Raw genomic sequence first — 22,729 nt, 5'->3', positions numbered from 1 at the left:
TTAAGGCACTCCAAGTAAACTTGGTGAATAAAATTTCAATTTTCCTTCCACAGACATTATTTGTATTGCAACATTATTTGGATTGCAAAGATTGCAAGGAAATTTGATTCTGAAAAAATACTCTCATGTATTCATTTTATTAATACTAAAAAGTATTCTTATCACATCTGCCTTCCTAATTCTCAAAGATCTTACCAAGGGATAACCATGATGGGGCATTTCAAAGTGTGTTGAGAATGTGGATCTCATTGAAAGGCATATGCATTGCACAACACGTGAGCACATCCCTGAAACAGTGTGACAGATGTTTCACAGATGAGAAACTATAATGCACAGACAAATGCTTAGTAAGTCTTGGGTTTAAAAAAAGAGTCTGGTTTTGAATTGGTGGATGCCTGCGGAGCTTAGTTTGGATAAAAAAGAAGGTACTGAAAGCCTCTGAGAAGCACCCCTTGAGGCCATCCCTTAAGGAATGGTGGTTATTGTTTTGGTTTTGCCACCATGACTGGGAGTCCAGTTACCATTTTATCATTCTTTGGGTTTTGATGGCATCTGTATTTCCTATTCTGCACCAAGACTTCATAATAGTAAACCTTGTTCAAACACAGAGCAAAAAAAAATACCTTCCTTCACTTTTCACTCTACTAGTAAGGCAAAGAAGTGGTTGCAAGGGAAGAAATGAGTACGCAATGAAATCAGTTAGTAATGCAGGTAGTGATTTCAGCACGTGGTGTGATGTTTTTTGGGGAAGGGATATTTTTAGTACACATCAGACTTGGTGTGTTTTTCAAAGAATTTGAAGATTTCGAAGGAAATACTTGTTGATGTTCCTGGAGAGCATCTGCAGAACATAAGAGCATAGGAGGAAACATGAAAGTGTTTCCTCCTTGGTCTAAAATATGACAAGTGGGTAAGGAAAGGTGTGTCAGCCAGAGGTGAAAGATAGATGGTAGAAAGGAAAAACACCACTGAGGAGGGCCTTAAAGCTTAACCAGTCCTGAAGCAGAGGAGGTGGAGCCCATAGAGGTGTTTGAAGAGCTGGGTGCTCAAAATGAGAAACTGCTGGAATTCACAGTGCTGCCCGTATTTGTCTGCAGTGTGAGTTGACCAGCCCTTTGGTGAATGTATTTGCTTTGTGAATAAGTAGTCTTCCTTTACATATTCTCCAAAAAGAATCTTCAAATGGTACACTGCAGCTGTGGGACTGTCTAAAGAAAAATGGAAATCAAACATCACGTGTGCACTGGAGCAGTAATGTGATGTCCACCATCACTGGGATAAAGGAGAGAAAAAAGAAGCCCATGATACCCATGCTAAGCTTGAACTGAAAGCTAAACCTTTCAAGGAAATGCTGGAAGGCAAAATTGAAAAAATTGAAATTTTTATAAGAAAAGAGGATCAATTTGAAGTATGTTCATTGTTTTAAGTCAGGACTGAGAGTAAGCTCACCTGTGAAGGAAAAACTTTTAATTAAACAAATCTAATCAGAAATAACATTTTCCCAGATTTATCTAGAAAAAACTGGCTCCACTTTCCTGGATGCCTTTGGTTAGAAGTATTGCATTTTAAATCTCCCTTGGCTTATCCAGTGAATTCATTACTTAGTTGTACATTTGATCATAAGAGTGAAATGCCATGCTAAGTAACGAGTTCCATGGGGATGGTGTGACATTTAGCCTGTTTACAAAATACATGGTGTGTTCATACCTGGCTTTGCTTTTAAAGCTGAGCCATCACCCTTTGCATAGAAGCTCAGGAAATACTGTGAAGGGAAGGTAAATACTGTTTTTTAAAACTGCACTGCAAGCACTGTTTGCCTTCCTTCCCACTGGCCCTGGAGTTGTTTGGTTTATCCTACAGCTCTCTCTCCTGGGGGCACACATTGTAAGTTAGTTTTAGAACAATAAATATAGCCTGTGTCTAAGAATGCCTTCTATTTCTTGTCAGTTAGACATTTCAGCTTTTACATATTTTTAGATGCAAAAATTTGACACAGACATAGGAGTAAGAGATTCATCAAAGCAGCTTGTCAGCTGTCATTAAGGAAACAATTGTCCTCTGTCAGAGAGGGCAGTGTAGCTATTGCCACGTTATCAGCACACAGAGTTGCAATTTAGCTACAAAAAGGAATAATAAAGAAAGGAGGAACAAGGGTGAAGAAAAAAAAAAAAAGGTGAAACCTGCTTCCAGCTGACAGTTTTGTACTTTCCATGCACTTAGAAATAAAGCTATCCAGCTTGCAGTGGTATTGCTTAAATAACTTTTCTGAGGATCTTGCATTTTTTAGCTAAATGCAGTCAAGACAAGATCCAGCTTGCAGATTAGGATTTGTGGATTGATACATCTGCATTGTCTGCCTATGAACCTTGTATTTATGCTTCCATTCTTATGTGAAGAGATATAGTTAATTCAGTTGATGAAACCCAAAGAGCTTTTCAGTTTATTCCAAAGTAGATACCTCCACTGACCGCTTGCACAGCTCTCAAGGCTTCACTGGACTTATGGAGTTGCCTGATGATGGGTGTCTGATACTGTTCAGGACTCCCTACGGTACTGGAGACATCTGCACAGAGTGAGCACACGTAAAACAGGACTTAAAGGGGACAATGCCATTCTGGTCAAGCTGGGTATCATAGTCCACAACATCTGCAAAGAAATCTGACACCTTTGTTTAGAATCCTGAGTTCTGGTCTAGGTCTCTGTTTTTCATGATGGGAGCTTATCTTAAGCACCTTCTTGTAGACACCTAAATACAGGTGTCATAATCTGCGAGCTGAATCCCACATTAGGAGCTTTGATTTGTATTAGGAACACATCTGTTTGCTCCAGTGCACCTGCTGATGCCTGTGTGTAATGTGATGACCATAAAGCACTGAATTCTCAGTCTCTCATATAAAATAACTGTGCTCCAGGTATATATATTTTGCTGAAATTCTTCATGGCTTGGAAAGAGTCAATCATTGGTGCTAATCATGCTTACCTGTTAAAAGTCCTGCTTCAGCTGCAAGACTGGGGTAGACTATGGCATTATTAAGAACTGTGCCACTTTGACAGTGACTGTGAATGTGTCTGTGCACAGGGCACTGGCGTGACACTGTCTTTTCTTTTGGGAAAGCCATTCATTGCTTTGCCACCTCCTTAAATTTAGGAATCGATCCAAGTATGGATTCTCAAGCCGCCAATTCACAAATGCATCTGGGCGAAGCTGCACTTGAACAAACATTAGTGCTTAACTCACGGACCCTTGTGCTGGCTGTGAAAGCTATCCATTTTTTGGGTTTAGTTATGTTCAGAAGTGAAAAAAAATATATTCTTGTTACTGCACTGTACTGCTGGAGCCTTCATGGAGGTGAACAATTCGCCTGTTAACACTGCTTTGTTATTTGTGGCAACACTTCACTGATTTCATGGTACTCATTATTCTGCATGGCTTTTCCTCCCACCCATCGCTCAGGAATGGCAGTGTGTAGGTTCTTGCTATTGTGTCCTTTGTCTCACACCATCGCTGGTGCCATGGGAGCCAGCGCGTGCACAGGAAGCCAAGATGTGAGTCCAGGCAACCCAGCTAATTCATGCTCCAGCCCCTTTAGTAGAGAACTGTCATTCAATTACTTGCTGTCTCTCCAAAGTGGGGCGGTGCTTTGTTTTTTCACCTTAGAAGAGCATAATACAAAGAGGCGTCTCCACAGGTGGCTGATGGAGAGCTTCTCTATTGTAGCACACAATTAACTTCCTCATCTTAATTGGTGTTATCAGTGAGCCAAGTTCATATGTCCTGCTCCACACTCGGGTAGGGATTTATTCACTGTTTTTGTATATATGGACAAGTGGGAAGTAAAGCCATCAAATGATCCCCCTCATAAGACATTCTGATATTCTTCTTTAGTTTTCTATAATGACTTAATGACTACTGGTGCAGGATGATGAATTGGGTGTCCCTCTTTCCTGACTGTATGAAGAAACTTCATGTTGCCCATTGGGTCAGAACTGACTTACCTAAAAGAACGAACACATGTATACAAAGGAGAAGGAACTAAAACTGCCTTAAGTGTCTCGGTTTTAAGATTAGACAAGAGACACAATCACCATGGTGAACTGAAGTAGGGAAGAGCCCTTGGCAGTGTCAGGGAGTGCTGTGGGCAGCAGTGCTGCCTGGCCAGTTGGGTGTCCTGCTGTCTTCTGCTATGACTGGGTCAGTGTTTGATGTTATCTTATGTGCACTGTTTATTTTACACCTGGAAAATAAAGTTTGTGCACTGCCCACAGCTGCAGAAAAGGGAATGAGACACTTGAGGTGTCTCACAGTCACTAAGCCAGGAGAAGGAAGCCACAGGTTTGAATGTATTTTGTCCAATGGCCTGCAGGCCTCCTTGGAAGATTTCCCTCCTACAGCAGTTGTGCACCTCTGAAACGGATGCTTTTCCTCACAATTTAATTTCCCCTCGATGTTTCTAAAGCCTATTGCATGTGGTTTGGTTGTTTGGAAGATGCAGTTAATCCCCTTTTTTGGTGTCATCATGATGTTATACTGCAGTGGCAACATCACAATGATCTTTGTTTGTTTTTCTCCCCATGACATTGCCCTACACAAGTCACTTGCCAGGGGAAATGTGGAACTGCTTTCTTAGCAAAACCCCTGTCACACAGTGTCAGTTTTTGGGTGCGTTTTTTTAGGATTTTTGTGAATATATGTGATTTCCAGAAATTATTTCATTCCTGATGATGTAGATAAGGACTGAGATGAGTAATGGTGCTTAGCATCTCATACAGATTGAAACATAATTTTTGGAAAAATTTCAGTCAAAATTAGTTATATTATTAACTGTATATTGCTCATTTTCAGGGTGACCAAATAAAGAAGGAAAAATCCTGAATATAAAAGTGAGGAGAAAGTACTCCTTTTGATTATTTCAGTGATTCAGAAGTCAGGTTCACCTGACTTAAAGAATATAAAGGGAAGTGAGAGCAAGTGAAATTATACAGTAGTATAGTGTGGAAACAGAGGAGTTAAATGAAGACATTTTATTTGATTTAGGAGTGTGAATTATTAATCGCAATCTGAGTAGAGGAAAATTTATGGATTCAGTCTGTCTTTTAGGCGCCTATGAGATTTCACTCCAAGCATGTTTTTTAGCCAGCCAGCCATTTCTCCACAAAATCAAAGCAGACTTGACATCGCTGATAATCCAAAGATTTAAGAGAGAAGCTGGATTTAGAGTGCAGTTTATTTTCACAAAGAAATAAGCATACAATGCCAGCCTTTTTCAAAAGATGCTTTTTAAGAAGTCCATTGAAACCCAGCTGAGACTGATTGAAGCAATCACAGGATTTTCGGTTGGTCTCTTGTCTACAGAAAAATTCTTGTTTCCACAAATGTAAACTCTTAGCCCTCCCCAATAAGCTGGCATTGAACCATTCAGAAATAGTAGTGGAGAGTTTGTACATTATGTTTTAATTGAAAAATACAAGCAAATTTCCATGCATTGTTTTGTTGAATCCAATTTCAAGTTATTAGTCCTACATTTGAGCCCTAAGTGCAAGGGACCAGTTTTTCTTCTGTTTTTACAGTTGAGCATACTGTGTAACTACTTCTTAAAGGCAAAAAATCGTAGGAAAGAATCAATTTAATTTTGTCAGGTACTCCTGGTTCTTTACCCCATGCATAACTCATCCAAGGCTCTGTGCTTTGTTAGCTCAAAGCTGAGCGCATCTGCTGGGCTTGTCTGCTCAGGTTCTTCTCTGGAAGAGAGCAGGGCACCATATCATCCCACTATTACAGATGCAGGTTTGCTTTCTTTTCCTATTGTTTGCTTGAACTTTCCTGCTTAAGTCATTGCCTTCACTCTTCTCCGGAAGCTGTCGAGGAACATCAGTTTCTAGAAGTGTTTATGTATGATGCTGCTGTTATATTGCTACTGTAGTTTAAGAAGCTTTCAAGTAAATACTATTGGAAAAAAAAAGCAAATTCGCTATGGGAAAGGGATTAATAAAAGGTTTGAATCTTAAAATACTGGACGTTTAGGCTCAGCATACTCAAATGCTGCAGGTTTACAAGGCTATTTTTGTTGTTTTGCTGGAACAGATTACTAGTTTCAGCCTGGTTTGGTGCAGTTACTGTTTACTTTCTGACCATTGGTGGCTAAAAATGACTGTACATATTACTATAGCTCCCTTCCCACAGGAACTAGTTTCCACAGGTTAGTATTGTGTTGTCACCAGCTGACACCATCCAACCTGATGAAGTTTTAGATGATACATACTAAGTTTTCCTAGGAGCCAATTTGCAGGAAAGTTTCACTATCCACTGCAATGGTGTCTGCCTTTATTAGCTCATTAAAATATTTCCTAAATACTACTTTATGAAAAGTCATCTGTTTGTGGAAATAAAAAATGCCAAGCTTACTGTCTGTTTGCTCTTTCTATGTTGTCCATGACCCTGGAAAAAAGGTTTTTTAGAGACAACCAGGAAAATAACCACATCAGAAAAGCTGACCAGAGGCAAGTAGAGTGTAACCAATTGACACGATGCGCTTTAGGCACTGAATGTTCATTTTCTACTCGTCGTGTATGCTGAACTCCTCCTCACTATAAGCCTTCCAAAACGCAATCAGAATGAGCTGTTTGGTGTTTTTTCATTGATGCAGGGGTGGACCAGGCGTTACCACAAGAACGTCGAACTCCTGTCACTCCATCCTCTTCCTCTCGGTATCACCGTCGCAGGTCCTCAGGGTCACGGGATGAGCGCTACAGATCGGGTGAGTGGAACTGAAGACCCCGGAACTGGAATGAAAATTTGAAATGTCTCATTCTGTTCCTCGCTTTTCTAAAAAGAAGTTTGTTGTAAACTCATGTAGCTATATATGGGAAACATTCATTGTATGAACACAGAGACACTGTCCAAGCGTGAAGGGGTGGAGCTACAAAGCCAAGATATATCTGGAACTGGATCTGGCTGTGAGTGTGAAGGGCCGCTAAAAGGCCTTCTACAGGCACATTAGTAAAAGAGGAAAGAGTAGGGAAAACATGCTGAATGGGGCAGGGTGACAAAGGGCATGGAAAAGGCAAAGATAATTAATGTATCCTTTGCCTTGGTCTGTACTGATGATATCTGAGTTCTGGAATCAAGGCATCTGAGACCAATGGGAAAGTCTTGAACAATGACAACCTACCCTCTGTGAAGGAGAATCAGGATGGGGAATATTTGAACAAACTGAACAAATAGAAGTCCATGGGACGTGATGGGGGTGGATCACTGACCAATGTGATTGTCTGTCAGTCAGAGGAGGTTTCTGCAGGCTGAGAGAAAGCAAGGTTCATTTCTGTCTTCAGGAATAGCAGGACATAGCATCTGGAAAACTACAGGCCAGCCAGACTCTTCTCAATCTCTTGAGCAGGTGGTGGAGCAAATAAAGCTGGAAGCTCTTTTAAAATATATGGACAAGGCAGTGATTGGGAGTAGACAGTATGGATTTACAAAGTGCTCTTAGTAGGCTGGTCAATTCTTGATCTGCCCAATAACCTTCTACAATGAGATGACTGCCCTGGAAGTTGAGGGAAGAGCAGTGGATGTTGTATGCTTTGACTTTAGTGAAGCTTTTGACAGTGTCTCTCATAATATCCTTGACAAACTGGTGAAATATGGTTTAGATAAGTAGACAGCAAAGTAGTCTGAAAATTGGCTGAAATATTGAGCTCAGAGAGTTGGAATGAGTGGTACAAAGTCCAGCTGGACACCAGCCTCTAATGGGTACTGTAGGGAGTGAATACTGGCTCCAGTACCCCTTAATAGCTTCATTAGTGACCTTGCTGGTGAGACACACACTGGCAGATGATACCAAATTGGAAGGAGTGGTCGATATACCACACGGGTGTAATAGCATTTAGAGGGATCTGGGCAGGCTGGAGGAGTGGGCAAACAGGAATCTAGTCAAGTTTGACAAAGGAAAGTGCAAAGTCTAGTGCCTGGGAAGGAATAACCCCTTGTACTTTGACAGGTTGCTGGAAAGCAGCTTGGCAGCAAAGTTGTGGTGGACGTGAGCTAGGAAGGTGCTCTTATGGCAAAGAAGGCCAAGAGCCTCCTGGGCTGCACTCAGAGGAATGCTGCCAGCAGGTCAGGGCAGGTGATCCTTCCCTCTGCTCAGCACTGGTGAGGCACACTGGGAGTGCTGAGTCCGGTGCTGGGCTCCCCAGTACAAGAGGGATATGGATGTACTGGAATGAGTCCAGCAAAAGACCACAGATGATTAAGAAATAGATCCTGTGATATGTGAGGAGAGGCTGAGAGAGCTGGGGTTGTACAGCCTGGAGAAAGCTCAAGGGGATCTTATCCCTGTGTATAAGCTACGTGATGGGGGAATTAAAGAAGCTGGAGTCAGACAAGAGACAGTTGGCAGAACCAAAATATGAAGCATTTGATTTAAGTATAAGAAAAAGCTTTTTTTTTTTCTCTAAGAGAGGTCAAGCACCGGCGCAGGTCGCTGAGAGAAGTTTTGGTGACTCCATTCTTGGAGCTATTCAAAACCTCATTGGATGTGGTCCCAAGCAGTGTGCTGTAGATGACCCTGCCTAGAGCAGGGAGTTGGACTGGATGGTCTCCAGAGGCTCCTGCTGACCTACTCCAGTCTATGGTTCTGTGGCACAGCTGAATTTTACTGTACTGATTCCAGTTTGGTAATACTATAAGAAAATATTTAATTTGCAGTATAGCAAGTTGGGAACATCATTATGCCCTAAATAGAAGCACTGATTAAAGGAAGATAAAATTAATTTCAGAGCTGAACAGAAGGGTAAAAACTCATTTCCAAGTGAATGGGATCCAACTTTCTTCGTGATACTGCTCCAGATATAACACAAACTGAAGGAAGTGATTGGTTTAAAACTGGTTTATAATGGCTTCTCACAACAAGAAAGACATTGAGGTGCTGGAGCATGTCCAGAAAAGGGCAGTGAAACTGGCAAAGGGTCTGGAGCACAAGTCTTGTGAGGAGCAGCTGAGGGATCTGGAGGTGTTTACCCTGGAGAAAAGGAGGCTCTGGGGAAACCTTATCACTCTGTACAACTCTCTGAAAGGAAACTGGAGACAGATGAGGTTCAGCTTCTCTTCACAAGTAACAAGAGACAGGACAAGAGAAAATGGCCTCAAGCTGTGCCTGGGGAGGTTTAGATTGGATATTAGGAAAAGAATTCTTCACCAAAAGAGTTGTCAACCATTGAAACAGGCTGCCCAGGGAAGAGGTGGAATGACCATCCCTGAAAATGTTCAAAAGGCATGTGGATGTGGCACTTAGGGATGTGGTTTAGTAGTGAACACGGTGGTGCTGGCTTAATGGTTGGTCTTGATAATGTTATCTTTTCCAACATTAACAATTCTGTGATTCCATAAAGGAAAAGTGAGCTCTGAAACTTCTTTACTCTTACCTTTGAAGGTGAAAACTGCATGCACTACACCTTAACAGGATGAAGGGTAGGTGTGCTCAGCTGTTGTTTGAACTGCTTCAGGGGCTGCTGCAGTATGAGCATCCTTCTCAGATAGCAGCCTGAGGCCATGGACTGGTTCACCTGGTGCTGCCTCTTCCATCTGCAGAATAAGGGAGCCATAGACAGCAGCACCCATCAACCTCTGTGGCAGAGAGATCCTGGTGATCTGAGAGTCAGAAGCTAGGGCCTGATGGTTATGGATGGTCTCGAGGAAAGTAAATTTGGCTGTGGAAGCTCTGAATTGTGTTTGAGAGATGCCTCTTGCTGGATGCAGTCAGACTCATTGTGCTGACACAACTGGAAAATTGTAGAGAACTCCTTATTAAACCTTTTGTAACATATCTCTGGTTCATTCCATTAGTCAAAGAGCTTGCCAGTCCCATTTAAAGGAAAATTAAATGCTGAATGTGGCAGAGAAAGTTCATGTGTGTCCAGACCATTCTGATAAATTTTTAAAACTCCCTCCTCCCCTCAGAAACCCCGGGTTCATACTGAAGATGCTGCCAATTTTTTGTTGAATAATGGTTGTGGTATCTGCATAATAATTCCTTGATATATAAGCTCCTAGAAGCTTCTCCAACATTACACTATAAATGGTCTGATTTTTACCCAGTGCTTTTAAATAGGTAAAAAAATACTATTCCTGAACTTGTCTAATTTGTGGGTGTGCAACACATGGTCCTCAAATCTCCAAGCTGTGACTCGCCAGAGCAGTTCTGTTAGAAACATGTGCATTTGACTGTGAGTCAAAAGTCATCTGCTTGAGCTGTGCTTGCCATTTGTAAGCTAAGATGTCGAGTCAATTTGGGGATGGGCAAAAGGAGACATTATGCGTATCTTCACTGTGTGCCTCTTCTGAGACCCCAAGAGTGCTCTCTGAGTTGGTGCTGCTGCCCCTGGGTTTCAGTCACTGCCTGCTGCCTTAAAAGGAAGGCATTTGTGCAGTGAAAGGGTACATAAGGTCCTGTCTTAGGGATGGGGCGAGTTGCAATTACATATATACATATATATAAATAATAAAGATGTAAACTTTGTTGCTGAGAAGTAAGGAATTCAGTGTAAAGGGCTGTTATTAGGGCAGGAGTTTTACTTTAGCAGAGTAAGGACTATACTGTAAATTCAGATCTTTCTTGTTGCTCTGAAAATGTCCTCGGTGTTAAAACTGAAAAGCTTGACAGTATTTTGGGGATTTCTGGCAAAGTTTTGAATTCCGAGCTTGGTTGCTGTATAGCATGACCCCTCAGCAAGTCACTGAGCTTTCCAGCAAATTGGTTTGAACAACTCCTGCATCTTCACTCCCTCAAAAGAAAACCAAATGTAGAAAATGCCAGTGAAAGTAAATGTAAATACACATTTTAATTTTGAAAAGTTATCAGAATCCTCTCCAAATTTACTTTCAGAGGAGATTTGCTACGATACAGTGCAATGTTCCTACCCTGTCCTGTGTTCTCCCATTCTATGTATTGCCCCTGTGAGATCAGAAGTCTGTTTCTTTCTGTAGGTTGCAAACTTGCAAGTCAGATTTCATTTTGGTTATCTTGCTTTCGGATTCAGATTTGCTTCAGGTAGAAGTCTTTGTTTCGCTTGTTGATTTGCTGTGCTTAATACTTCAGCATCTCTGCTCTGATCACATTGTGATTGTTAGATCCTAGCTGTTACCCATTTTGAGTGTTTGTTATCATACTTGGCACATCTACTTGGAAAAAGCCCAAAACAAAATGAATGCACACTCTTTAACCAATAAGGAATTCACATCTAGGAAAACATTTCCCTTCCTTAGTGTTTTTGCACAGTTTATTTCAATTAACATCTGCAAATAGATCTCCCATTCCAACTCTGATCAAAATCCTTTTCTGTCTCTTCTTGGTAAGGTTTTCCTAATTGGAAGTCTAAGATTCTGAGAGTCATCCAGTTCTCCTTCCATGCCTTTGCTTTTTACATGGATTTAGATGTCAGCAAAGATTGTTTAACAAACTCTCTTTGGAGACTCAAAATCATTGCTGCCACTAATATCACCTTCAACTTATTTTCTTGTATTATGCAAAATGTCATACTGTGACATTTTTAATCCCTACCTATTTTCTTACTTCAATCTTTTTTATTATTATTATTTCATTAATGTTGTAACTGATTTTTTCAGCACTGTAATTTTGAAAGCCTGGGTTCTATGATTTTATGTTTTAAATAAAATTGACACTTGAGTTTGTGGACACTATTTTTTCCCCTAAATGTTCCTGGTAATTTTTTGTTTCAAGATAATTCGATTTTACAATTCAGCCTACATTGGAAATTTGCTCTAATTCTTTAAAACCAAAAAGGTTTAAAATTTCCTGGCTGCTTATTTTTATACGGGAAGGGAGCCTGAAACCACTATGTTTCAAAATGTCAGGTTTGATCATTTTTCAGATGTCTAAAGAAACAGATAATGCTATAAAGTGTAGTAACTGAATTAGTGCAGGGTTAAGCTATATTACTTACTTTATAAAAATGTGGCAAATAGTTTAGCTGATATTAATCCAAAAGCATTCTTTGATTTGTTTACTACTGAATTAAAAAATCTCTTAGTATTTACTCACTTAGAAACAATATTTGGAAAGGTTTGCCAAGTGTAGATCATGGCAATGTTTTTCTCTTAGCAACTGCCATTCCTTATCCAGTGCTTGTACTCTAACATTGTCTGGGGGCTCAAGATGACACTGAAGCCAAATGGTGCTGTAGGCTGGATCAGTAACTTTTGCCAAGAGGCTTTTCTGGCCTGGTGGGTTTTCAGGCAGGAAAGCTCAGTCAGAGGAAAGCTGGCGTGCACAGCACTTGTGGCTCTGCATGCAGAATAGATGTCAGCACTGGGCTTGGTCTGCTGAGGGGACTGCAAAGTCAGGCACAGACTGGGGTATGAGTTAATAATGGTATGTAGACGGAGCTGCAGTTGGCCATACAGCTTTTGTTTCCTTAGTGCCATTTAGAAACTAGATTTCTTGGGTACTTTTGGAAGCTGCAGATCCATGGATTTGGAATGGTATGTTGAGATAAGGAGATAGGAATAATGTGGTGGAGTAGGCAAGTGAGTAATCTGAATAGCCGAGCTTTCACACTCTTGCCATGCTGTCTGAATGAGCTTACTCAGTTGAAGACTGAGATTTTCGGAGGCTGTTGTCCCTCCATGCAGTCACTAGGGACCTGTTTGCTCACTGGTAGCAGTGGCTGCATTCTGCTCTTGCTAACACTGAAATCCCTCATAGGAGGACCTGAAGTTTCTGCCACCATTATTTAAAATGCCATCATATCAGCTGTCTTGCTTTTGGAAGAATGGTCTTAACTGATTTGGAGCATAAAACAGTGAGCTGTAGCCCCTCCACAGTGTAGCCCTGTAGTGACCGTCCTGCTGTAGCTTGGCCTCTTGCCGGTGGCTGCCGTTGTGGTGGCTGGAGCTGAGCTGGGCTCTGCTGCCACGTAAAGGCTGCAGTGCAGTACAGCAGCAGCTGCTGGGGCCCTGCCAGGTGACAGAGCCCATGGGCAACTGGGCAGGTCCTTGGGATAAGAAATGGTTTTCTTGGTCACAATAAATGTCCCACAGTTCTTTGTTTCCCAGCTGGTCATGGTTTGTGGGGCTCAGAAACTCTCCCTCAGGCACCTTCAGCACCTTTCCAGAGAAAAAGTATGTTATCTTCCCTCAGCTGGGTGTTCAACACACAAGGAACTGAAACATCAGGTCCTTTCCAACTTCATTTTTCCAAAAGGACACCATGTGGCCTTTAGATCAGGCCAAAGCAAGAAGCCTGAGTTCTCTGTCCCGATGCGGAAAACCAGAGCACCTTCTCGTGTGCCAGGACCTGGCTTTTACTGTTTCCACACTTGTCAGGAAAAAACCCCACCTAAAACCAGGAGGTATAACACAAAAAATGTGTACCAATAAAAATTAAAAACTAAAAAAAAGGCAACATTAATTGATAGGGAATGTGGTGTAATATGTTCAAAGGTACATGTGTGTGTTAGGAATGGGATAGCGTCTCTAAGATTTCTACTGCACCAGAATTCTCCTCTGATGAGATAAGGATGGGACAAATGGGTTGGGCCAAGGTTTTTAAGTCTCTTGTTTCTCATTAGCTTTGTCATAGGCCTTGAAGATGACCGGAGCACTGCCTGGAGCAGTATAATCCTTAAGAAAAATGAGACCAATAAGCTCTAAAAACTGAGTTTTCCAGATGTCAGCAATGATATGGGAAGTAGAAGTGTAAGTGAAATGGTGCTGCCTCTGTGGCTGGGGGTTCATGGTGTCCTAGAGGAAAGACCAGCAAATGGGAGCATATGCACTGCATGGACTCAGTGGGCAGGTTTTAAAACGCACAGCAGTGGGTGAGCACAGAGCTGGGAGCTGAGAAGTGGAGTGTTTGGAGAAATACCATTTGTGGAATCAACATCTCAGCTGGTAGCATGGAGGAAGGGTACGGCCTCTAGGGTGGTTGTGGTACCTGCACTCCCAGCTGGGAGAGTACCTCCCTTCTCACACTCTTCTGCTGATTTTTTTTCCCGTACATTTAGGTTGTGGAGATGAGAAAGAAAAAATTGGTCTGGTACACTTGGAGAGCTGTCAGCCCCTGCCCCAGAGATCCCAGCACTGCAGGGAGCAGCCCATTTTCCAAGTGCACTCAGCACTTCTTTTAAAAGACATCTTAATGTAGGAGATACTTGGAGGTACTGCCAAAACAAAGGCACCCTAACTACAGCTCTCACAGATCAAATTCCTGAGCCACTATTCCCACACTGGTGTTCAAAGGGGAAAAGACAGAACAACTTATACTGAGCACGAGATTGTTAAGCTTCAGAACAAATCATCCCAGGCCAGATTTGAGGGTTATTTGAAATAAGGTAGCTGGGAATGAAAGAATATTCCCTGTAGACCCAGATCCTTGAGATGCTGGCACCAGACCTTTGGTAGCTGAGCTGCTCTGCTCTAGCCATGTATTCGTTCTCATTTACCATGAGGTAGGTGTGTGTATGAGCCCTAACAAAGGTAGGTGACATTTTGTGTCTTTACAGCTTACCTCATGGTGATTTGAAAATATACGGGTAGCTTATATTTTGTGGTTTTGAGAGGACATTCAAGATCTTGCTCTGCAATCCTGCCAGAACTGACAAAAAAGAATTACACTATGAAACTATGTGAGTTGTGCGTGGTAAAGGATGGAATGGGAAGATCTGAGACATCATTTTTACTGAACCATCATCATTTAGCATTTCTCCAAAGAATAAAGAGAAAGAAAAATGCGATTAATGTGCTATCTATTAGGATGGGACTGCATAGAAGTATTCATGTGGCTTGTCGTAAAACGATTAATATTTTAACCCTTGAGGTGGGTGAGGGTTACTTGTAAGAGTTAATTTGAAGTCATTAACCTGGCTGTAAACAGACTTATTCAGAAATTAATTAATCTCCTGTCTGATTTAGCTTGCTTACAAAGTTAATTTCAAGCTACAACTCAATCAGGGGGAAAAAAAAAAGTTGAAGAAAAACTCTGGCAAATATGTAATTTGTATGACCACATCCTTGCTTTTGACCCAGGAGAAAAAGTTTGTGAGGATAAGTGTAGAACTCTTGAGGAACATTCTTAGAAGATCTCTGGAGAGAAACAAATATAAAGTTAGTTTAGTTCAGATTGCATAGTAAGGGGACCTGAGATGAGATCACTGTGTGAAGCTGACTTCCAGATTGCATTACAAATGGGACAATAAGTAAATGGAGGGATGGAAATTATTAGTGGGAGACCTGCATGTTGGGGTTTTATTTCACTTCTGGGTAGAGTTAATATAATTTAAAAACTCAGAGTTTTGAGAAAAACATTTTAAAATTAACTTTATTATAATACCTGAAGAATCCAAATTAAAGCAAAAACTATGCCTTTCAGCAAAACCAGCAGTGAAGTCATAGAGAGTTCAGTCTGCTGTTTTGGTGTCCTCTGTTTCCAGCATGTAAGCTCTGTGTCTCACAGCCTGCCCATACAGCTTTCCCAGCCACGTGTTGAGCTCCTCCCTTCCTTCCACTCAGAATTATGGATTACTGCCATGCCAGCCAAAGTGGAAGATGACAGCCATACTTCTCTCCTTTAGAGTTAAGCTTTCTGACCACATGAAAACATACCAAGCATCTGGTTTGTGCATGTGTGCAGCAGGTGGGGACAGAAAATGCTCAGGAGGTGCTCAGCATTGGCTGAAGGATGGCACAGCCCTTTGCGGAGTGCACAGAGCTTCCTGCACCAGTGGGAGTTGTTGGCTGCAGCATCCTTGAAAAGCCAAGTCTTTTCCAGTGGCACATTTATGGGAGTGCACATCTTTTCTAAACCACTGACTTTTCAATGCCAAAAATGGTACAGATTAACAAAATTCAGCCCCAAAATTCATGAAAGCAGAATTTTCCCCTGCATATCCATGCATCCCCAGTTCCCAGTAAAGCCAGAGGCCTAGTATATATAGCTTAAACATCCCAAAGACTGAAACTTGCACACATAAGTTGTTTTTTGAAAGGTAAGCAATGGTTTATTTCTGCTAGTAACCTCCACAGCCCTCCTATAGATGAGAGTCATCTTAGAGCAGCTGTTCTTGCTTTCAGTCGTGTGTTGACTGTTGTGAATGCCATATTTCAGAATTAATAGCACACCTGCTTCCAGATGGAGAGAAATTAGGTGTCACACTGTTTGGGCCGTGTGCTTTCCTATCTTAAAACCCAGAGAGATTGTGAAAGTGTTCTGAGACTGCTTCATTATAGCATCACCCACAGCAAAGATCTGTTATTATATGGACTCACTTTCACATTCCCAGGGGTGAGATGATTTCCCAGGGACTGATCTGTGTTGGGTGAACACAGCAAATTTTATGAAATCACTTGCCCCGTATCTGCCTGAAAATAACTCAGTGCTGTCAACCCAGGACAACTAAAAGACAAAACCCAACTGTAATCTGTTCTGATGATACCACATTTACCATGTTTCACCCTATTTAGTATGTCCTGATTGCATTTCCAATAAATGTAGCTACCAAGTTATCTCTATTCAGAGTATTTACAAGCCACTTATTAGGAAATGAATTCTCAGTGTATCCTTTGTTTCCATGGTAGCTCTAACAAAGGTCTGATTAAACTCATAAGCAACTTTCGTGCTTTCAACTACTGGTTTCCTGTAAGACTGCAATTACCAACCTTCTCCCTGTATAATTACTTAGCATACAATTCCTATACTTAGCATTGTCTTATCCAGAATTTTCAGCCAAAATCCACCTTTGATAATGCTATTTTCCTAAAATATCAGCTGTCTCCCTGTAATAACTAGAAAGTGTTTTGATTATTCTGTTGCACTCTGTGTTGATGCAGCAGAAAATGCCCTTGCTCCCATTGCCTCTTCTGTCTGTTCTTCCAGCTGTTTTCCTTGTTGCCATCCCAGATGCTTGCTTCCCTATGACAGAGATTTATTTGTGGTTTTACTTATTTGTTAAATGTCTGACTTCAGGGCTGATCCTCTACTGCAATATAAATAAGACATAACTATGTATTATATGTACATAAATAACCTCTAATTAAAAATCCTTTGGCATTCTCAACTCATTAGAGCAGAGCATCGGCCTTCTTGATCTTAATAATCTGCCATTCTCTGAGTGAGTTAGTTGTGTTTGAGGACTATCCTGTAACAAGCAAGGAGTCTGAACCTTCTCAGTCCTTAGGCCTGTCTTACTCCCAGTTGTGTCATCCATCATGTTACCAGGAATTGGCTACTAATGCAAAGGAATAAAGATTGTTTCCAATGGCTAGCTCAAAACACAAAAAAAAAGAAGATGACAAAAGAGCTCAGGGGAGAAGAATGAGAGGAATTACATGAACCAAAATGAAGAAACAGAAGAGATGGATGAATTCAGACCACAACTAGGTTTGTCTCCAGGCAGTTTTATTCTTCCAGGGGTAAGTCCTCTGAAAGGAGGGGTGGTACTAGTACCATTACTTCACAACAGGCAAACCAGGCTGCAGAAGATGGTAGGGACTCTGTTAGGTAATTCGGCATCTGTACAGAAAAAATTAGTCAACAGCTTTTTTTTCATATTTGTGTTTCTTAAACAGCTGGTGATTGCATATGAAGGCTTTATAATTCCAGCAAAACTGAAAACGTGAGCAAAACCAGCAGAAGGAATATATTTTGTCATAAACAGAGGCAGGAGCAGATTGTACAGTCTCGATTCTAGCAGTGCACAACTCCCGTCTACAGCCAGTCTAATTTCTTGTCTTAAAAAGAGACAGGGCTGCGTGGCAAATGAGATACAGGAGAACTACTTGACACACAACTGCAAGATCTGATTTAAGTACAAAAGAAGATAATGTTTTTCTTTTGTGTGCTGAGGCATTTTATGGAAGGGCTGTGAGGAAAAGTTTTATGATGTGGAATTTTTTAATGAAGCTGTTGCTTGCCGTGGGAGGAGCACCATGTTCTCTGATCCATGCAGAACTCATACCCAGATCCCTGATCTGTGACAAGGTACTGCTTTGCTTACAGTATTTTGAGTGTTTGACATACCTATGGAGAAAATGCAGCTAATGTTGAATAAAGGAAGCTGCTGAGGCATGTTAAACTTATATAGGGGGAAAAAAAGTAACCACCCCTCCACCTCGAGGAAGAATGCAACTGTAATTTGTTGAATAGGTTTTTGTTCTTTTAAAAAAGAAGATCTGAAGAAAAAGGAGCAAGTTCATTCTGCTAAAATCTACAAAGGTCTGTAGGAGGACTAGGAATTTGCAGCATATTTCAAATATCTCAGTTCCAGTTCAGGGCTTTAAAGGACACTCTCTCTGGCCCAAGTAAGGGATGGGCATCCCTGTTCATGGGGTGTAAGGGGTAGGGTGAGTCAGGATTATGCTTGGTGCCAAACAAGGATGCACTCTTTGGAAGAGTGCTCTTCTAGCAGCTGTAGAGAAACACGAGATACTGCAGCAGGGCTCCATATGTGGAGCAGGAAATGGCTGACCTTGTTCATCACACAACAATTGGTTTTTGCTTCAGGAAAGGAAGACTGATTTGCTTGTGGAGACAGCTGAGCCCAGAAGGATCATACATACTGTCTTCCCCAAAGGAAATGACTAGGAGAGTGCAGCTTGTCATAGAGGGAAGTCACCACTTGTTCTAAGTATGCATATATTTGTGCAAGAATGAGAGAAAATATGTTCCCCAAAAAAAGCATCATGAAAAGTTCCAAAGAGATTTATATTATCCCAGAGCCAGTTAAAACCACCCAGCTCAACTTCTGACTAAATAAAAATTTGTAGTGTTCTGCCCGTGATGCCTTATCCTGGTCTTAAAATCAAGAGTCATACATGGTTAGAAGAGGAAAAGGGATTTTACTTTGGTATTTATTTTAAGGATCCTTAGGTGCACATGTCCAGGTTATATGCATCGAGATGCACCCCGCCCAATATGCCTCAAAAGATCGGGTATAATATTATAGGTTTTACTAATTAGCATATCTATCAAAGATTCCCCAATGAGAGGCTCAAGTGAGCCCCCCTCCCCAAGGAACCTTCCCCTGGATGGTTCTAGCTTGGTTTACAGAATATGTTCTGGAGAGAACCTTGGGGTCTGGGGCACACTGATCCCTAACTACGAAGCTTCTAAGATGTTTAGTCTCTTAGCTTGACAAACAAGTCCAAGAATGTAGGTAGGGAAAAAGCACTAAGAATACAGAAGTTGTAAAAAGGTATAACAGGGGTATAAAAGAAAAGGCAAAAAATCTTCATGGCGTCACCCAAAAAAGATTTCGGGTCATCGACAACATATGGAATAAATGGTTCAAGAACACTTTGAACAAGGAGTCAAAAATATCAGGAGTCTGAAATTAACAGTATTTATTTCTGTATTTCTGGGCATTACTATTTGACCTTTGACCACTGCCCACCTATCAGCAGTTAATACAGCTATCTCCCAAACATCTTCTGACATCTAGTCACCCCTTTTGAGAAAGGTGTCCATATTAAGCTGGTGCTGTGTAGTAATGTCTGTTTTAGTGGGTTTGGCTTTTTTCCTAAGCCTTTCCAGTTAAGTCAGGAGCACACCATTGTGCCAAGTTATGAGATAAACCAGATGAAGAGTGACTGCACTAAGCAGAGCACCTCCCAGGAAAGCTGGGCAATTCATCCTGCTGATGGCATGAGGAATTTGCAATAGATGAGAGTTTCTGGTTATGGAGCTCATTGGCCAAAGCCATAGGTCATCATCACTCTGGGAGCCTGAGCTTGCGGACCCGCATTCTCTGTGCCAGTTTTAATTTCTCTCCCCTTTGTTTTGAGACCTCATCTCTTGCATAATAACAGATCATTAGTTCTTTGAAAGGAAACTTTCTCTTTACCAACTGCTTGTTTTTACAGTTCCACTTCCTTTCCATTTCACTTACTGACTTCACTCCCAAAAGTATGCTTGCCCTTTCTATCCTGTCACAGAAAGTAAAGGGAGAGAATAAACAAGTAAAAACGCTTGAATACAACAGGGAAAAGACTGGGGACAGAGCTCTTTTGTCTGCAGTTTACAGCCTATAAGAAATACGTCAGGTTGAATGCTGAACACCAGGTTGATTGGTGTTAAGCAGGAAGCACAAGTTGAACAGTGAGTTTTCCCAAGCATTTCCCATTTATTGATTCTTTGAGTACAAACACACAAATTGGATTCAATGTGTGGCTGGCCAAGCTAAAACAGTGGAAGACAACAGCAGATAAGTCACTGTGCGTTAGTTCCTACTACTGTAGACAGAGGTGATGATATTTTACTCTGTGTTCTAGATTTTCTGTTAAGACATTCTTGTGGAAAAGCCAGGTGGGAAGAGTAAAATGATTTTTTACCTACAGGAGAGCTTTGAAGGGTCAGGATCTGGAGTAGTTTAATCAGCTGTAACTGTGTAGTTAGAATGTTGCATGAAAGAATATTTCACCTAAAAGTGTGTTTTTTCCACTTAGATACAGGACTTTCTCAGAAGACTTGAGTGCAATTACATCAAGGTATATTTGTGTTTGAAACTGTATCAGAAGTTTATAGTAGGTGAGAAATTACAGCAAGCAACCTTATAAGGAAATACAGAGAAGTGTTCTTTTTGTGGGCTTTTTTTTTGTGTGTTGTTTTTGGACTAAGTTTTCATACTTGAACAATTTTTTTCAGGAAAAATTAATGAGAAATCTGTGTTTTATAGCAATACTCAATCACAGTATGATGAATTTAGTTAGTCTGAGCATGCTAGGATAGATTGAGAAGGAATTCAGACACTTTTGTCAGACCTGCAAGACAGGGGCATCACCCTACCCGAGATGGTTTGAAATTCTAATATGATGTTCCTGATGATACTGTGTGTGATATGTGGAGAATACAAACTGCTTTGTGATGATGGGATTCGGGGGGGATAGCAGTTTCCTGTCGCAAAGGAACTTGGATACATCTTCGCACTTTGTCCCAATGAGCATCGAAAATGTGGCTTCCTTTCTTTAAAGAACAAGGAGCATCCAGCTACTATTGTATAAATTCCTATGGCAAGTCTCCTCGTATTTTTTCAGTAGCTGTTAGGGACAGATTTGAGGAAGCAGTGAGTTACATACAAAATGATGGACACCACAGCCCATCTTTCACCAAGGTGAAGGGAAAGAGCTACCACACTCCTGTTCAAATTCATGAGAAGCAGATCACCAGGGACACTGGTGGAGAACGTACATTTCAACTTGGATTTAAATCCATGATGCATGAAAGTACAAGAAGAGATTGTTAGTTGCATTTTGGTTAACATTCCCTGTGCTACATAAGAAAGTTGGCTCGTAGATCAGAAATGCAGAGCTAAGCCTAGAGAAAAGCAAAGCGTGTGCAACGTGTATATCTGAAGCTGGTATTTGCTGGGAACAAACCTCCTTACTGTTTTTGTCTTGTTGTGGTTACAGGATATTGTAAGCCATGAGTTGTTCTCAAGTGTAATTCTGAAGTATCAGTCTGGCTTTCCCTCACCTCTCTGATTTCTCTGTACTTTAGGTCTTGGTCTCTGGGCACGAATGGCTTGAATGCTGTTCATTAGCTTATCCAAGTTCCACTCTGTACAAGACTGTCCAGACAGGTTAAGAGCATTTTTAGAACCCACCAATAGGCTTTTGTTCCAAAGGAAGACCATACAATCTATATATTCATTATATGCCTAATTATATAGTTATTCATTCTTTACCTAATCCTTAGCCATTCTTTATATGCATAAAGGCACTTTGTTTAGCCAAGAGTTTTATTCCTGAGAGAGAACATTGTGAAAAGTTTTTCACCCAAGCTTGACTGTTTATGCTGCATTTTATTCTTCTCACCCTAAAACCCTGGAAACTCTTGTTGATGCTCCCTGGACCATCTCTGGACTATCTGTCCTCAGCATTTTCTGGACACGTGTCCTGGGTTTTTTTGGTAGCCTCCATAGAGTAATGCCTTCTAAATATTTGAACTTGCAGGCTGGGCTGGGAGCAGGTGTGCATGTTCCTTCTTCCCAGTCAGCTTCCCTCTTGTTTATTCAGAGTTTCTTATCTTTGACATTGTTTTTGCTTTCCTGTGAGGCTTTGGGTTTGGTTTTTTTAGCAGTCTATAGTGTGGTTTATTCCATGGTAGCCCATTACAAATAAACATATCAAGAATGTGTCTTATTGAGAAAACAGTTCAATTCCTGGACTCCTGTGGACTCGTTTGAAAATTAAAACCCTGCAGAGTGTTTTTAATTAAGCTGATGAGTCTACCTTCTTATATCAAAACACCATCAAAAAAGAAGTCAAAAATTGACAAGTTATGATTCAGTGTCCAGCTGTCACTAAGCATTTTAATGATTTTCTGTCAGCTGTCCTCCTTTAAAAAACTTTGGAAGAATTTCTTCTCCCTCCTGACAAAGTTAAAAAACAATCCTATGTACAATAATATACAAATAGTTCCTCATGTGTTGATCAGCAAAATTTATTTTCTTCAAAAAATTCTTTTTTCCAAAAATTGCTGTGGAGTGTTGGTTGGTTGAACTTTTTTAAAAGGAAAGCTTTTTTTTTTCTTTTTTTTTACTGCTAGATATCTAATTGCTGTCCTTTGAAGGAAAATCAAGAATTTTCCCTCTTTAACAGATAAGAAACTATTAGGGAGCATGTTCAGTCCTGTGTACCTTATTGACATTGGTGTGAAATGAGCAGGTAGGAATTTATCTTGGGGTCATGCTGTTAGGTAAAGTCTTAGATTGTTTATTTTCAGAG

The 22,729-nt window shown here is 40.9% G+C and overlaps 1 protein-coding gene across 2 annotated transcripts in view; it reads left to right on the top strand.

Moving 5' to 3' along the window:
• DIP2C (disco interacting protein 2 homolog C) overlaps window positions 1-22,729 on the top strand; it is a 145,778-nt gene that overhangs the window by 5,737 nt on the left and 117,312 nt on the right. For both annotated transcript variants that reach the window (XM_017728922.1, XM_008629661.2), the window contains exon 3: window positions 6,645-6,755. In XM_017728922.1, the coding sequence (XP_017584411.1) occupies window positions 6,645-6,755 (111 nt within the window). The remainder of the gene's footprint in view (window positions 1-6,644; window positions 6,756-22,729) is intronic.

The sequence above is a fragment of the Corvus brachyrhynchos genome, unplaced genomic scaffold (genome assembly GCF_000691975.1).
Source record: "Corvus brachyrhynchos isolate BGI_N302 unplaced genomic scaffold, ASM69197v1 scaffold52, whole genome shotgun sequence".
In the NCBI taxonomy this organism is placed as follows: Eukaryota; Metazoa; Chordata; class Aves; order Passeriformes; family Corvidae; genus Corvus; species Corvus brachyrhynchos.
The sequence above is the reverse complement of the archived record's forward strand: the minus strand, read 5'-3'. Positions and strand labels throughout refer to the sequence as shown.